Source organism: Antechinus flavipes, chromosome 1 (assembly GCF_016432865.1).
Source record: "Antechinus flavipes isolate AdamAnt ecotype Samford, QLD, Australia chromosome 1, AdamAnt_v2, whole genome shotgun sequence".
NCBI lineage: Eukaryota > Metazoa > Chordata > Mammalia > Dasyuromorphia > Dasyuridae > Antechinus > Antechinus flavipes.
The window spans coordinates 482,551,786-482,567,112 of record NC_067398.1 but is presented as its reverse complement, the minus strand read 5'-3'; the positions used below and the strand labels follow the sequence as shown (position 1 = coordinate 482,567,112).

General features: G+C 34.3%; 1 protein-coding gene across 1 annotated transcript in view; it reads right to left on the bottom strand.

The window, feature by feature from the left end:
* The window catches only part of KLHL14 (kelch like family member 14), a 168,093-nt gene that overhangs the window by 87,533 nt on the left and 65,233 nt on the right, over positions 1-15,327 (bottom strand). Inside the window, exon 6 of the mRNA XM_051970272.1 lies at positions 4,869-4,990. Coding sequence (XP_051826232.1) covers positions 4,869-4,990 — 122 coding nt within the window. The remainder of the gene's footprint in view (positions 1-4,868; positions 4,991-15,327) is intronic.

Here is a 15,327-nt window from a genome sequence, read left to right as displayed (position 1 = left end):
TGTGCTATCTCATTTTATAGATGAGGAAAATGAAACCAATTAACTAACTTGCTTAATGATAGCTCAAGTAGAGTCAGAATTCAAATCCATGTGCTATGACTCAAAAACATCTTATTCTTCCCATAATACCAGGCTTCCTATTTTCAGTGCCTTGCATAGATGCCTAATAAATATTTACTGAATAAAACTAAATTAATAGCACCACTGGAATTCTTAATAATGTGCAACAGAAATTTGAGGGGGCAATTTGAGGGGAATTAATTTGAGGGGGCAAAATATATATTCAATGCTTTGAAAAAATGTCTGTTATAAAAATAAACATCTTATATTCTTAGTTCCTATTCTTCCCACAGAAGGAGGAAAATTAACATCTGAAAAAGAATTCCCTTCCTCTCTAAAAAAAGAAGGCAGCACTTTTCCCTCATTCTAGTGAAAGACATGGAGGGTTAGCAAATAATAATGGAGTAGAATGAAGAGTCCAATCCTTAGCATTGTCCTATGATCTCTGACAAAGGACAATTTGTCTATGTCCCATGTGGACAGTATGAACAAATTGCAAGAAATCATTCTCAAGTTACTGGGTAGCCCTAGTAACACCGAAGTCAGAATGCTAATCTCTGACTGTCCTTCTAAGGTTGGGTATAACTGCATTGTGGTCTATTTTACTGGAATGATGTTGTACCTTTGTCATTTTAATACTCTTATCTTCTGTTCTATATTTCTAACAATTTGGGGATGATATGGGAAACTGCAAGAGTGAGAAAGGAAACTAAAACATAATAAAATAAAAAACAGTTTAATTGAAAAGAATGAAAACACATTGCAAATTCACTCTTATAAGTTATTAATAGTCAAGGAGACCAATGCCTGATTTGTTATTAATACTGAATACTTTATAATTGCAAATGGGATTTTATAGCAATTTTTCTTTTATTCTTCACTGCCATTCTGATAAACTTTGGCAAGATAAAACACTGTGGATGTGTATGCTATACTGTAAAGTTTAATGATTTTGTCCAACGTTGTATAATGAAGTTGCAGTAGGACCAGAATGAAAATCTGGACTCTGACTATGTTGCTAAATATACCAAGTGGAGAAGGGGGAAAATACTTTAATATGTGATCTTGTAGAGACCAAAGAACTGGATGACTAACTAAAGTTTTACTTATCTAGCCTTTACGTTCCAAAAGTCCATCCTTGGTAATTGCTTCATTTAATTAATTTTTGCTACAGTGACAGTAGTTAACATGTATATAGTATGTTAAGGATCTCAAAGTTCTTTTAAGTGCATTGTCACATTTGATCTTCATCCCAGCCTTTTGAGGCAGATAATGTAGGTATAATTTTCCTTCTTCAGAAGAATAAATCAAGAGAGCTAAGGGATTTATTTGCCCAGGATCTCAAAATTAGTAGTAGTCAAGGCAAAATTCCCACCCAGGTCTTTCCTAATGCCAAGTCTAACATTCTTACCGTCACACCATGCTTCCCTGGAATTAATGATGCTTCTAAAACATAAAAAGTACGTCATCATTGTCACTCCCATTATAAAACGAAATCATCCAGCATTCTTCCAATCCAATCATTAGGAATATCTCCCTTATTTTAGTATAATCATTATACTGATAACAGCTGACATATTACACTTTAAAGTTTTGAAAGTACTCATTTAATGTATGTTTGGACTACTTCAATGGCCTGTGCCCTTCTCTGGGGAATCAAATACCTTATATACACAGTATTCACTTGGGTCTGCAAGTTTTGAAAAGCTTTGAAAAGGAACATGAGCAGAAACTGTGGCAGAAACTAAGGGTTACTTCATACCCAATAAGTTATTATTTTCTCACTCAACCTCTAAGGTCACAGCTGGCCTGGGGCCCAGTTTCACTGTTCAGCTAGTACATGCCTGAGCAGAGCCAAGTCCACAGGTCTATCTCCCTGTATTCACTATCCCCAATGCCCTTTCAAAGAACTCCCCTGCTACTTTCAGACTTGGATAACTCTCACCATGGGTTTGGCATTCCAGTACAGTTACAGTGAGCCTAAGTTCTTCAATCACTAATACTCCTTCTGAATCCAGGATCCAACTTTTAAAAACTCTTTAGTTCACTCTTCAAGCTCTTGAGCCTCACATTCAGTCAGTTCTATTTGGCCCAAAGTGAAATATAGATTTGGCAGTTATCTAGTTAATGTAATTAGCAAAGATAGATCAGATTAAACTGATTTCCACAATACCCCTTTCCCCCAAGTGATGCCCCTTCCAATTTGCAGTTATGAATTAATTAGCCAGATTGGCTTTCTAATCAAGCAAATATAATAAGGTCCCTAATGACCTTCCCCTTTGGACTTTAAATACCACTATGTCTATAATTCTCTGATGCACTTGCAATATATTATTGTGAATTATAATACTTGCTTTACTCTTCATCTTGACTAGAAACTCCATAAAGGCAGGGACATTGTCATACCTAAACTTTTCCCTAACACCTAGGAGAATGCTATTCATATAGGAAGTGTTAAATAAATGTTTGTTGAAGGGGAAAATAAACAATTGAAATCTTTTGTTCAGTTTGGATTGTCTAAACACAACTGGGGTGCTAGAATTCAAAAGTGTAGGCAGAATACTCCTTCCTTCTAAAGCTAAAGCAATGCTCTGATTAAGTAATTCTTACAGAGTAAAGAAGATCTTACTATTATAAGTATTTTCCCATATTTTATTCATTAGCATGTTTATTTCCCTTGCATTTCAACTGTAGCAAATTCACTCAAAAAAGCTCTTTTTTTTTTAAACTTTTTGAATCTTGTTTAATGCTACGAGAAATATGCACAACCCACCTTTTGGTTACAGAACTATAAGTGTTAGAAATTATATTTGCTGCCTAAAGTGTTTGATTCTCCTACACCTGTGGAATGAACCCGAGTCAGAGGCTCAAATGGGAAATGAGAATGACTTCTTACATGTAAATGCTTCCAAAAGCCATTGTTGTATCAATGTGGTTTCTCCCTTAATGACATCATAAACCGTCATTTATGACTACTGCCACCAGAAAAGTCAACATAATGAGTAAATCTTCTGATTAACATCTTTGAATTGAGCCAATCTGGTCCTCAGATGACAGGTTTAAAGCCCATCATTAGGTTTATACTTGAAGGCTTTCCCACTCTGTAGTCTTGCCCAAGATTGAGTTCTGCTAGTGTATTTTTAAGAAGCCAGGAAATGCTCCTAAGTCACAATGAGGTACTGCAAGAGGATTTTAATGGAGTCAAAGGAAATTTATCCTTATTAAATCTGGGAATAATTAAAATATCAGACTTCTAAGAAAGAGCGAATAGGACTTCACCTATTGCAGATGAGTAGACAGTTGGACTTAGGCTAATAAGTCACCTCAAGGGTGGTCTCTCAAGGGAGAATCCCTGTCTCTTGGTCACTAATCCTCCATTTCTATTTTTCCTTATCTCTTTCTTTGTCTCTTTTGCTCTCCATCTCCAGGTCTGCTTACTTCTCTCTCTTGATCAAGAATCAAGAAAAATAGACTAATTTTCATTATGTGCCTGAAAATTCTTTTAAAAATATGGCTTTTCAATGAATTTAGTTGTTCAAGCTGGGATTAACAATACTACAACTAGAAGAAAGATGATTCTAAGATTTCTCTAAATTATTGTTCTTTGTTTCTTGTCCTTAATCTTGGACTGTTCCACCACATCATCTACTCCTTACATAGCATATGGGTACCCAGGGAGTCTTCTCACTGCAGTTCTTGGCCGATGCCACTATCAGCTTCAGTGGGGTAGTAAACCAGCTCAGAAATGTATTATTTCAAGCACCACACCACAATAGTTTTTGCTCCACTCCTATTTTCAGGACAAAATTCTTTTCCATTTATATTTCCTTAAAATAGTTTTAGAAAGTAGAAAGGAAACCATATGTGTGTGTGTGTGTGTGTGTGTGTGTGTGTGTGTGTGTGTATGTGTGTATGTATTTTCAATAAGATACTTTACTCATTAAAAATGCATATTATAAGAAAATCTAACTTCTACCAGTTGTCCAGTTCTAAAAGTTTGGCTTTGATTTATGGATCAAAATTGCTCATTTATTATTTTATCTACGTAGCTCTGGGCAATTTTGACAGTTAAAATTTAGTTTTATTGACCAGTGCTGCCACTTTACCCACAAGGGGACTAGTGCACATAGCCTGCTGCACTCAAGAAACGATGATTTTCATTCCATGACTGAATCAGATTGGGAATTGTAACCAATATAACGATAAGTTCCAAATCTCAATGCTCAGGGCAAAAGGCTTGCTGCAAAACACAATCACCCTTTAAGGAAAGGAGGGGGAATCTTGGGAGAAGTCTGTAAGCACATTTTACTGTAGTTGAGAGGTATCTGAAATACATTTGTCCACCTAAGCTGTACAGTAATACCATTGATGAATAGAATCTATAGATTATAACTAAAATAGAAAAAAACAAAGTTAAACACAAACTGAAAGAAGCTTACAGTGAGACATAGGTTAAATGGCTATTTTGATTTGGGAAATTTCACAGAAAAAGATTTTGCTAAAATAATTAAGTGATTTTTATTCTTTGATGATTGCAAAATTCCTTGAAAGTTTGCTTTGAACAAAAACTCAAGCCAGTGATTTTTGGCCAGATTTAATTTAGGCCTATTCTATGATCAAATTGGCAACCTCAGGAATCTTAATTTATTCTTCTACTGAGAAGTCCCCTGTGATACATAAACACATCTCTGAAGGATAACAAATCAATAAAATGTCTAATTTGATTAACCATGTTTTCAAATTCATCAAGACAAAGCTAACTCCAAATAAATAAATGGATAAATAAATGAATCAACAAAACCACTCACTTGTCAGTATTTTCCATGTCTTCTTTTCATCATCATAGTACTGAACCAAGTTACTGGGAAGCCGGTCCGGTCCAGGAGGCAGTCCTCCAACCAATAACAGCATTTTCTTGTTGGAGCGAATTCTTCACCCAAAACAAGAGAGGAGATGAATAACCACATTATTGTAGAATATTTTTAGTGGCAACAAAATCATAACCATCAAAAGAATGTTCCTTGCTTGCAGAATTCTATTTCATTTTTCCTGTTTCTTTCCCCAATCATGTCTCAACAATTTTTTGAACCAAGCAGAAAAATGATCAGAAAAGCTGCATATCCCTCTACTCATGGAATAATAAGCTCCCTTTATGCAATTTGTTAGAGGTTCATTCTAGAACGACCTTTTTCTTATATTATCCCTTTAAATCATCACTCTTTACAGCTGAATACACATGAAATGCTCTGGAGTTGTACTAAGGTTAAGCATTAAAGTTGCATGTCAAAAATCGTATTAGTCAAAATCATTATTATAAGCCATTCTACACTCAAAGAACCTTGAAAAAATTAAGGTTATGCAGAGAGTTTGTGAGCCAACTCTTTAATCACACATTGAACTTAAAATACTAGTTGAGAACAATTAGTAGCACCAGGCTAATGGTTCTGGGTTAAACACTTCTAACATGTAGTTGGTTTGTTTGTTTAATTTAGCCCAGACTCCCGCCTTCCTTTCTCTCTCCCCACTTTCCATCCTGTTCCCCAGCCCACACCACCCCCCTTCTCTTTTTGCTCTCCCCCTGTGCACCACTGGCTATATAGCAACACCAATTGGTAAAAATGAGACTGTGATGTTGTTGTGAGCCTCCCCAGAGTGGAGCCCTGCCAATGCTTGCCACGGATCCGGCGGCATGAACCTGCTCAGCTGTGCAAAGTCACTCTAATTCCCTCCCTCTGTTTTTCTACCTTCTCCCCCAGGGGGCAACCACTGAAAGGAGTGACTACCCACCCATCAAGAGCTGGCAATTCGCTGCTATTAACCGTGACTGTGATTCCCAATCTGCCTGGCAGTTCCTAAGAACAGGACTGCAATGTCTCATATGCAGTAAAAGCTATAATATGCACCCTGGCCTCCACCACTATACCTGATGGATGTACATTCCTTTGTAACATTAATGGATTTAGCACACTTGCAATTGAAGAAGGGAGGGTAGGTTCAGACCCCCACAAGGGTCCTGCTGATTTAACAGTCACTTTACATATAATTGAACTTTTCAGTTCCACTAAAGCCTAAAAGTGATCAAATCTAAGGGGAGAGAACCATGAAAAAAGCTTCACTCATAAGTATGATGGTGATCCTACACTCTGCTTAGCATCTTCATTTCTATTTTTCAGCTCTGTTCTGCCATTTCAAGGACATTTGGTAGAATGTACCCCTACCAGATAGCCACCATTTGTTGGTTAAGAACTTAACATTTGGGAAGCCAACTTAACACAGTTAATGAAAATTCCCTGGGAAGGAAGGAAGCAAGACTCCTTTAATGAGGCTTCAGTGCCATTGAAGGCAGCATGTACTCCTCAGCAGGAAAAAAAAAATCTCCCTGCAGAATCTGTATGGATAGTGATGCATCTCGAGAAGTAGCTCTACCATTCACATAGAGATATTGTCCTCTTTCTAAAGCAGGCTAAACTCAAGAAGGCTACACTGGATCTTAGCATTGACATCTAATTGATGAATCAGGGCAAAAGCATCTTCCAGGAATCCTTAGTAAATATTTGAGTAGTGAGTTTTTAAACTATCTTTAGACTGGGATGAAAGGGGATTTATAAATTGCCTACTATGTGCAAGACACACTGGAGATCAAAGGCAAAATATTGTATATTCCCAACAATGTCAAGACAATAGAATATAGGTGCTTAGGAAGAATGAATTTTTGTGATGATCTATTCACTAGAAAGATGCCGAAGGAAATCTTATGACTTTCATTAATGAATCATAATCTTTTTATTTGCAATGGTGACTTTTTGGTGACTCGTAGCCTACAAAGATTTTCTGAATGGCTACAGATTTGTTATAAAAAATTCTGAATATTTTTGATCACGATAGCTAGTTATGTATACTAGCTCTATACAAGACTCTCTAGTCATGATTACATTAAACAATTGTTTGGGATTGCTTTTAACTGTACAATTGCATAAAGAGATCAATTCAAGTGAGCATTACAGTTTGATTTTGTTTTTTAAGTATCACTGCCATTCAGATAGGTTTAGCCAGAGTTGAGGGTAAAGACAATACCTACTCATCACTCTTGGGAGAAAGTTTCACACAGGAATCTATCCAAAGCAATAACAATATTTCTCAGTCAGTGATACATATATGAAATAAATGTAATACATATATTTAACATGTTATGTAACTTATGCAACAGTTCATATTACATAGATATATGTGTATGTGCATTTGTATGTGTGTCATGGATCATGAATCCAGAGCTAGAAGATATTTCCAAGATTTTGAAATCATCCAATCCAATCCCTTCATTTTACATATAAGAGAACTAAGGCCTATAGAGAGGGAATGACTTATTCTGAATAAAACTCTAATCATATAATTCCAAGTTCAGTGCTCTTTCCACTATACCATGGTTTCGTTGGGAAATAGCACTGTATAGTAGGTAGAAGGCTAGCCTGGAAACCAGGAAGATCTGACTCTCTAAAGTAAAAAATGAGTTACCAATCTGCATTGGTGGAATTGATGGTGAATTGGAGTTTTCACACCAGAAATTCTCCACATATATGAAGTCATGGTCTGATCTGACCTCCCCCTCAACATACAAAAAAGTTCATTATTTTTCAGGAACTATCATATTTTCTCCATCTGTCATTTGCTCTATTATAAAAATCTTTCCAGCTAGGCAGGATCTGCCCAGGCTTGCATTCTGCCAGTACATTCTTAGAGAATCCAAGGTTACCTCCGTACTCCAATGAAGCATCAGCAACAAATGAGTAAATGCCATATTATTATTTTTGAAATTTAATGGGTAATAGGAGAAGGAAAACTCATGGTTTTCAGATATAGAAAAATGAGTAAGATGCAATTGCAAGGCCCACTTCTCCTATACTGCAACCAATACTTTTTCCAACTGTAACCTCAAAGAATTTGAACCTGGAATAGTTATGATACTAGATGAAGCATCCCAAACAAGAAAAGATAGCTAGCTAGAATGTTGGGTTAAATCAAATAAGGTAGAGTTTAGTAAGAATAAAAGTGAAATCATATTTAGGCTCAAAAATTAATTAGGCATCTAATATATACAAGTTATTATGTTAGATACTTCTTGATTTTATATATATATATATATATTTCCTTGTATCAAGTCACTTGATACATTTTTGGTATCTTTTTTTTTTTTGTAACTTTATTACTTCTGGTGCTGAGATCTCTATGCTTGAATCTTCTACATAACATGCCTGTCCCAATCTATTTCACTGGGATGTTGTGAAAATAACCAATCAATCAAAAGATAGCATATGTAAAAGTACTTCTGAAATGAAAGAAAATTTAAAAATATATATCTTTTTTAAAAATATATGTCTTTTAAAAAGATTGTAATAAAGTAAAAATGTGCACAGCAGAGAACAAAAGAAAATCCGTAAGGAGGAAAAGAAAGGATGGACAGTTATGAATAAAATGTCTTCTATCATTATATATACTTTCTTGAAGTAGAATTTTATTGTTACATATTTTGAATCCTCCCTGATGTTCAGCTGGACAAGACAATTTTTTCTCTTTATTTTTCTATTTTGTTTCACCTTATTTTACATTTAAATTTTAAATAAACAAATACATAACAATTGTAGGGGCATGATTGCATAGCTCTTTATCTGACAGAGAGCATCAATCAATAATATGAAATGAAAACTTAAAAAGAGCTTAATATGGCACCTTAGTCTGCAGAAAAAATTGATTAGCTTCCAGGAATAAGAAAATGACAATCACTTTATACTAAGCCCTGATCAGAACATATCTGGAATATTATATTCCATTCTTGGGTATGGCATCATTTAAGAACATTGATAAGCTGGACAACAACCATCCTGAGTCCATAAATGAATGAATGAATGCATGTTTGAATGAATGAATGGGGAAAAGCATTTGTTATATGCTTGAGAGAAATAGAAAATCAAAATAATTTTTGCTCTCAAGGCGCTCACTTTCTATGTGGGGATGACAACATATAGAGGAGGGTACAATTATAACATGGATAAAAAGGTCCAGTGCTTCTTAGGATACTAAACAATGGAAGAAAAACCCAAGAGACATAATAACTGTCTTCAAATATTAAAAGGATTTTCTTTTGGAAAAGGAATTAGATTTGTTTTATTAAGTTTCAGAAATTAAAACCAGGAGGAGTGGATGGAAGCTGCAAAGAGGCATATTGTCTTTATGTCAAGAAAAACTTTTTGAACAATTTTAACTATTTAAGAGTAGGATGAGTTGCCTTACAAATGGTGATTTCCACTTCCTTGGAGAGTTTCAAACATGAGCACTTGTCAGATGTATTACAGTAGATATTCCTTTACTTAAATGGCTGCTGAAGTCCCTTTGAACTGAAAAAAAATTCTGCAAATTTGAAATCATTTATAAGGATTAAGGGAAAGGATCTATTCTTGTGTCCATTTGATCTTTGGCCTCTCTGCTGAAATAGCCAATTATTGCCATCTGTCCTCTAAGAACTGGACTGAGACCACCAACTCATTTCACATAAGTCACTGAACAGCTGGCAAATGGTAGCAACATCCAATCACTGCCAACAAGGACAGGATTCAAACAGACAAAGTAGCAATGAAAGACTTCATATTCCCATCACCAATCCCTTGAACCATCCTAGCTTCCACAGTAAACCCTGTGATGAGGAAAGAGCACATAAAACTTTCACATTTGGGTAAAAAGGAATCTTTATTTTCTCGTTAAGGATGATTACATTATCTAACAAGTGGTCATGTAAAGTGAAGCTCCCAGTCTGTTATACATGGTCATCCCTAGTGAATGGAATTAAGCTATTAATTCCAATCTTTTCTATATTGCTATATTTTCACTCAATCAGATACATTTTTGAATTTACATTCATGGATTAGTTTTTTAAGAAAGTGAAACTGAAATTTTCTCATATATCAACAACTTTCACATTTAACTCTAAATTCATAATAAAGCTTTATGTTTTGGGAGAAAATGCTTGAAATCACATTGTAAGCAACAACAATATGCAAAGCTAAACTTAACATAGGGTTTCTTAATTTGGAATCTTGTGAATTTGAATTTGTTTGTAAAAAAGAAATGATTTTAATAATGATTTCAATATAACTGGTTTCCTTTGTAATGCTATGTAGTTTATTTTATGAATTTAAAAACATTACTCTGAGAAGGGATCACCAAGCTGCAAAAGTATTAAGAACCTTGACTTAACACAATTTAACTTTTAAAAGCTGTTTACCAGTGCTTTCACACATTTAAGTATCTTTTCTGCACTATAAAGCTGAGAAAAGATGACAAGGTCAAAAAAAGAGTAAATTGTTGTACTTTCCAAATTCTCAGGCTAACTTGCGTCACTTTAAGATATTAAAAGGATCTCCAACATATTACATTATATCCAATATAAGGCATTATTAGATTTAAAACATTTACAATTTTAGTCAATTCTAAAAAAAAAAAGCTACAAAAATTCTTTAACTTTTGTGCTTTCTTCTAACAGAAAAATATACTTTTGGATAGTAAATTTAAGTACATGAGCTCACTATAAAAGGAATGTGATTCTCTGATCTTTGGGATAAATGGTTCTAAAAGACTATATTCAATAGCCCTTACTTGTTAGGAATACCTTAAGAAAAACAAATTAATTTTTGTAATTTAATATATAGGCACTTAGAAGTTATATGGGTGAATAACTTCTGCAAAAAGCATCCCATTAACTAGGCTCTTTTCAACAATGAAGTGATCTAAGATTATTTCAATAGACTTGCAATGGAAAGTGCCATTTGCATCCAGAGAGAAAATTATGGAAACTGAATGTGGACCAAAGCATAATATTTTCACCTTCTTGTTGTTTGCTTTTTTTTTTCTTTCTCATGTTTTTCCCCTTTAGGTCAGATTTTCTTTCACAACATGATGAATATGGAGATATGCTTAGAAGAACTGCACATATTTAACTTATATCTGATTGCTTGTTGTCTTGGGAAGGGGGAAGAGAGAGGGAGAAAAAACTGAAACACAAGGTTTTGCAAAGATAAATGTTGAAATATATTTTTGCATGTATTTGGAAAAATACAATACTATTTTTCAAAAAAGAATCCCATTAGTTTTACAACGTGATTACGATAATGATCATTGAAGTAATGATAGATCATAACGATTGTGTATTGGATACTGAATCCCTGATTGCTATGATGTTTACTTGGTGAATATGTTTTTATTTAAAAACCCCAAAGTGTAGCATGAAAATTAAGAAAGTAGAGTCAAAGAATTATCACTCAAATAATTTGCTATACAAAAATAGATAATAACTACCACATTTTGACAAAGCTGTGAATGAAAAAATATTTGGAAGACTAACATCTGAAACTGTGAAATTCTTAGAATTGTATTATAGCATTACATAGATTTTATTCAATTCAACAAACATTCTACTGTGTACAATGCCAGGTGTTGGGTTTAGACAAATTACAGCCTCTAATCTCTGTATTTACTTCCAAATCTGAGTCTAGGCTAAACCTAAGGTATAGGTTATACTTTTAGTAATGAATACTGAAAATATTTAGGGGCTACAGTCCCTAATTTAATGGAACTTTGATCTTCTCGAATAGTTCTCAAAAGTTGGGCAATTCATCTAGTTAGATAAGAGGTAAATTTGATCTCCAATGAATAGTAGTAGAGGGACTCCCCACTCCAGTCCTACTGAGCCCATAATTCCTCAGTCTAAGAAGTGAAGATGGCAAGTGACTGAAGAAACTTGAGAAAGGTCCTTAGGAATTATGTAATTCAAATCCCTCATGTTAACAAATATGGAAGCTGAGGTCCAGCAGGTAAAGTAGTTTGCATATGGATAGAAAGTAGGTCAAGGATTTTAGAATTTAATTTAAAATAGAACCCCTTGGCCAGTTTGGTGAAGCCCAAGAACAAATTCTTACTCTGAGTGATGTTTTAAAACAATTATAGAAAATAATCTATTTTAGTTAAAGATCAGTAAAAATGAAGTTACAATTTTTTTTTCTCCAAGTTCATGGATCCCCCTGAAGTCTACACACAAACTTTAGGGGAGTATTCATGGATTCCAGATCCCAGCTTAGGAATCTCTGAAGTACCAGTACCAGGATATGAACCCATGTTCAACTCATGCTTTTACTACTGCACTATTTGGACAATTGACTTAAATTCATTTTACTTTTTTTTTTAGTTTAAAAAGGTAATAGAATTAAAGTGTCTTTTGTTCCCTATTAGTGTCATCTTCACATTTAACATGTGTTACCTTCTCTCTGTCTCTGTGTGTCTATCTGTCTCTATGTCTCTGTCTCTGTCTGTCTCTCTAATTTCAAATCTTTTCATTATAGTAGTTCCCTTCTGGATACATAAATATTCCTCTTAAAATACAGTTCTCAGCACTGAATACAATACTCCCATTGTGATCTTACTGGCAATAGAGCACAGAGGGATAATCTCTTCCTATGATCTGGAAGCCAGACTTCTACTAAGGCAGCCAAAGATTATGGTATTAATGTCAAACTTTTGGTTTATATTAAATATATTAAAATCAGTTAAAACTCTGTGGTCTTTTTTAACTGAATTGATGTCAACCAGATTCTCTCTCTTACTCTGTCCCCACTCCTGTCTCATATTTGTATAATCAATTATTTTTAACTTCAATAGAAGACTTCACCTTCATCTATATTAAATCTAATCTTAATGGTTTCAGACTTGAAATAATTTTGAATTTTAATTCTAAATCAACATTATCAGATACATCTTGCTTTGTGAAATCTGAAAAATTGATAATCATGATTTGCATGGTTCATTCAAATTTCATTTCTTAGAACTAATAACACTTCCTTTCTATGAAAATAGTCTTGGAATCATATTCCTACAAGTTATTATTTGAAACTAACCTTTCCTTAAATTTGTTCAAATTAGAGGAAGCTTATTTTGTTATTTTTCAACTGCTTTCTTTTCTTCAGAGGAATAGAACACTATCAAAAGCATCAAAAATTAGCACAAACATCCTAGCTAGCTTTGAATCTCTATATGACAAAGTTAACTGTAGCAACTAATCTGGAATTAACTGGGTCCTCTGAACCTTTACTAAGTACCTGTTTTGGAGTTTGTCTCTGGAATCCTTGCATTTTCTTTACTTCATCTAATCTCAACTTTCATATATTTCAAATATTTCATTGCAAAAGTTAATATTACAAAGTGTTTAAAAAACAGTTATACTTCTAGTATTTGTACTCATTCAATCTATATAAGACCTAGTCATCAACACTTCTAGCTATGACCACTTGTTTGTATAGCTATGTTTATCACTAAGAGGTAGAACACAGAATATTGCTAATATAACCTAAAGCATTATTGGCTTGTACATGCCCAAAGGAGTCTCCCAAGAAACCAATGGAAAGTGAATGAAAAGGCAAGGCAGAAAACTGAAAATCATACTCCTTGGAATCTGCTTTCCTCTAGGTTCATTGACTAGTTTCTTTCATCACATTATATGGATTTATTTTTATGGGTGATTTAAAAATATGCTACTTATCTATATCCAAATTTCAACATGCTCAGCTTTCTCTTAATGTAAATTACCTTCCTGTAAACATCGGAACATAAATATTGAAGAGCAAATCCATTTTGCTTCATATATCATCTGATAAACAGAAACAAAACTTGAGGGTTGAAGATATGTGAGAAAGTCACATATTTATCTTATGGTTATGAGGTAGTTACATGGCAGAGAGGAAGAGTGCTAGGCTGGAATCAAAAAGACCTCACTTCAAATCTGTCCTCAAAAACTTACTGTGAAAGTCATTTTAACCTCTATTTGCCTTGGTTTTCTCAGTTGTAAAATGGATTTAAGAACAGAATCTACCTCTCATAGTGAGTATCAAATGAGATATTTGTAAAACTGCTTAGCATGGTGCTTGGCACATAGTAGGCACTTGGCACATAGTAGGCACTTGATAAATGCTTATTCCCTTTCTTGTTCCCTCATGCAGTAGAAATGGAAGATTGAAGATGGTGGTGTGATTTTTATTATGCTTGAAAACTAGTACCAGCTAGCCATTATGCAAAGGATATATGTCATCCATGTTTCCTTTTCTCACTGTCTGTACCTTAGCAGAATGGTAGCAGAGAAGTCTAAAGAAGAGGTTTTTTTCCTTCATTAATATTTTTAAAATATATATATACTTGGATTCATGCTGGTTAGAACAGTTTATGAGGTGAAGATTTGGAAAAACTTGGATAGGGACCTCTAGATTAAGCTTCTACTTAAATTCTAGGGGGGGGGAGTACAAGCAAAAACATAGATCCATAGAATAACTAGTCTAGAATGAATCTTGAAAGATTATTCAAGTTGATTGGGCAGAGCTAGTCAAACATTCCCAGAAAGAAAGTTACTTAGTCTTAAAATTTTCCTGAGGAGGAAATTCCCTTGATCATGGGTTCTAGCTGATTTGCTATTATATTTAGGTTTCTTTATCATAGATGTTCTTGCTAATTACATAACAGTTTTCATTGGAAGAGCTCTTTAAATAGACTTTATAATGCTTCTCTGAGGTAGGTAAATGCTAAGTATCACTATCCCCATTTTACAGATGAATAGAGGAAAAGCACCTTAGGTATCCCTTTCAGTGGTATGCAATATTTACTGCTTGATTCAATAAACAATTCCTGAATTCCTAATGAGTCTAAGTTACTGTGCTAGACTCTGCCTAGGATGAAAAGATGAATAAGATCAGCCTCTGTCTTCAAGGGGATTGCAATCTTTTAGCGGCGTAGAGTATAGTCAGAACAAACATAAGATGAACACACTCATTGATTTTCCCATTGTCCATTATGTCCTAGTTCACCAGGATCCCTGGTCTTTATCAAGTTTCAAAACTAATGAGGTAGAAAGGGGAAGTTTGGAAGGAAAAGGGTTTTGTCTTGCAGGAGTTTCTGCAATTTTCTTCCAGGAACTGAATGTGTGAACATCTGCTAATCACAACAATGGCAAACAGATGAACAAATATGTTATCAGTCTTTACTATCCTCTATTTTATCCATTAAATCTAAATCCAACTAAATTTATGAACTTCTAGATTAGGGATTGAATGGGGATGAGGGGCCTATTGTTATATTATTTATAGCATTTCACACTTAATTTTTGGCATTTTACAAGATGATGAGCTGCAGTTTCCAGGCAGATTTATACTCACTGCTTTTTCCTGCCCCTAGAAAATTAAAATT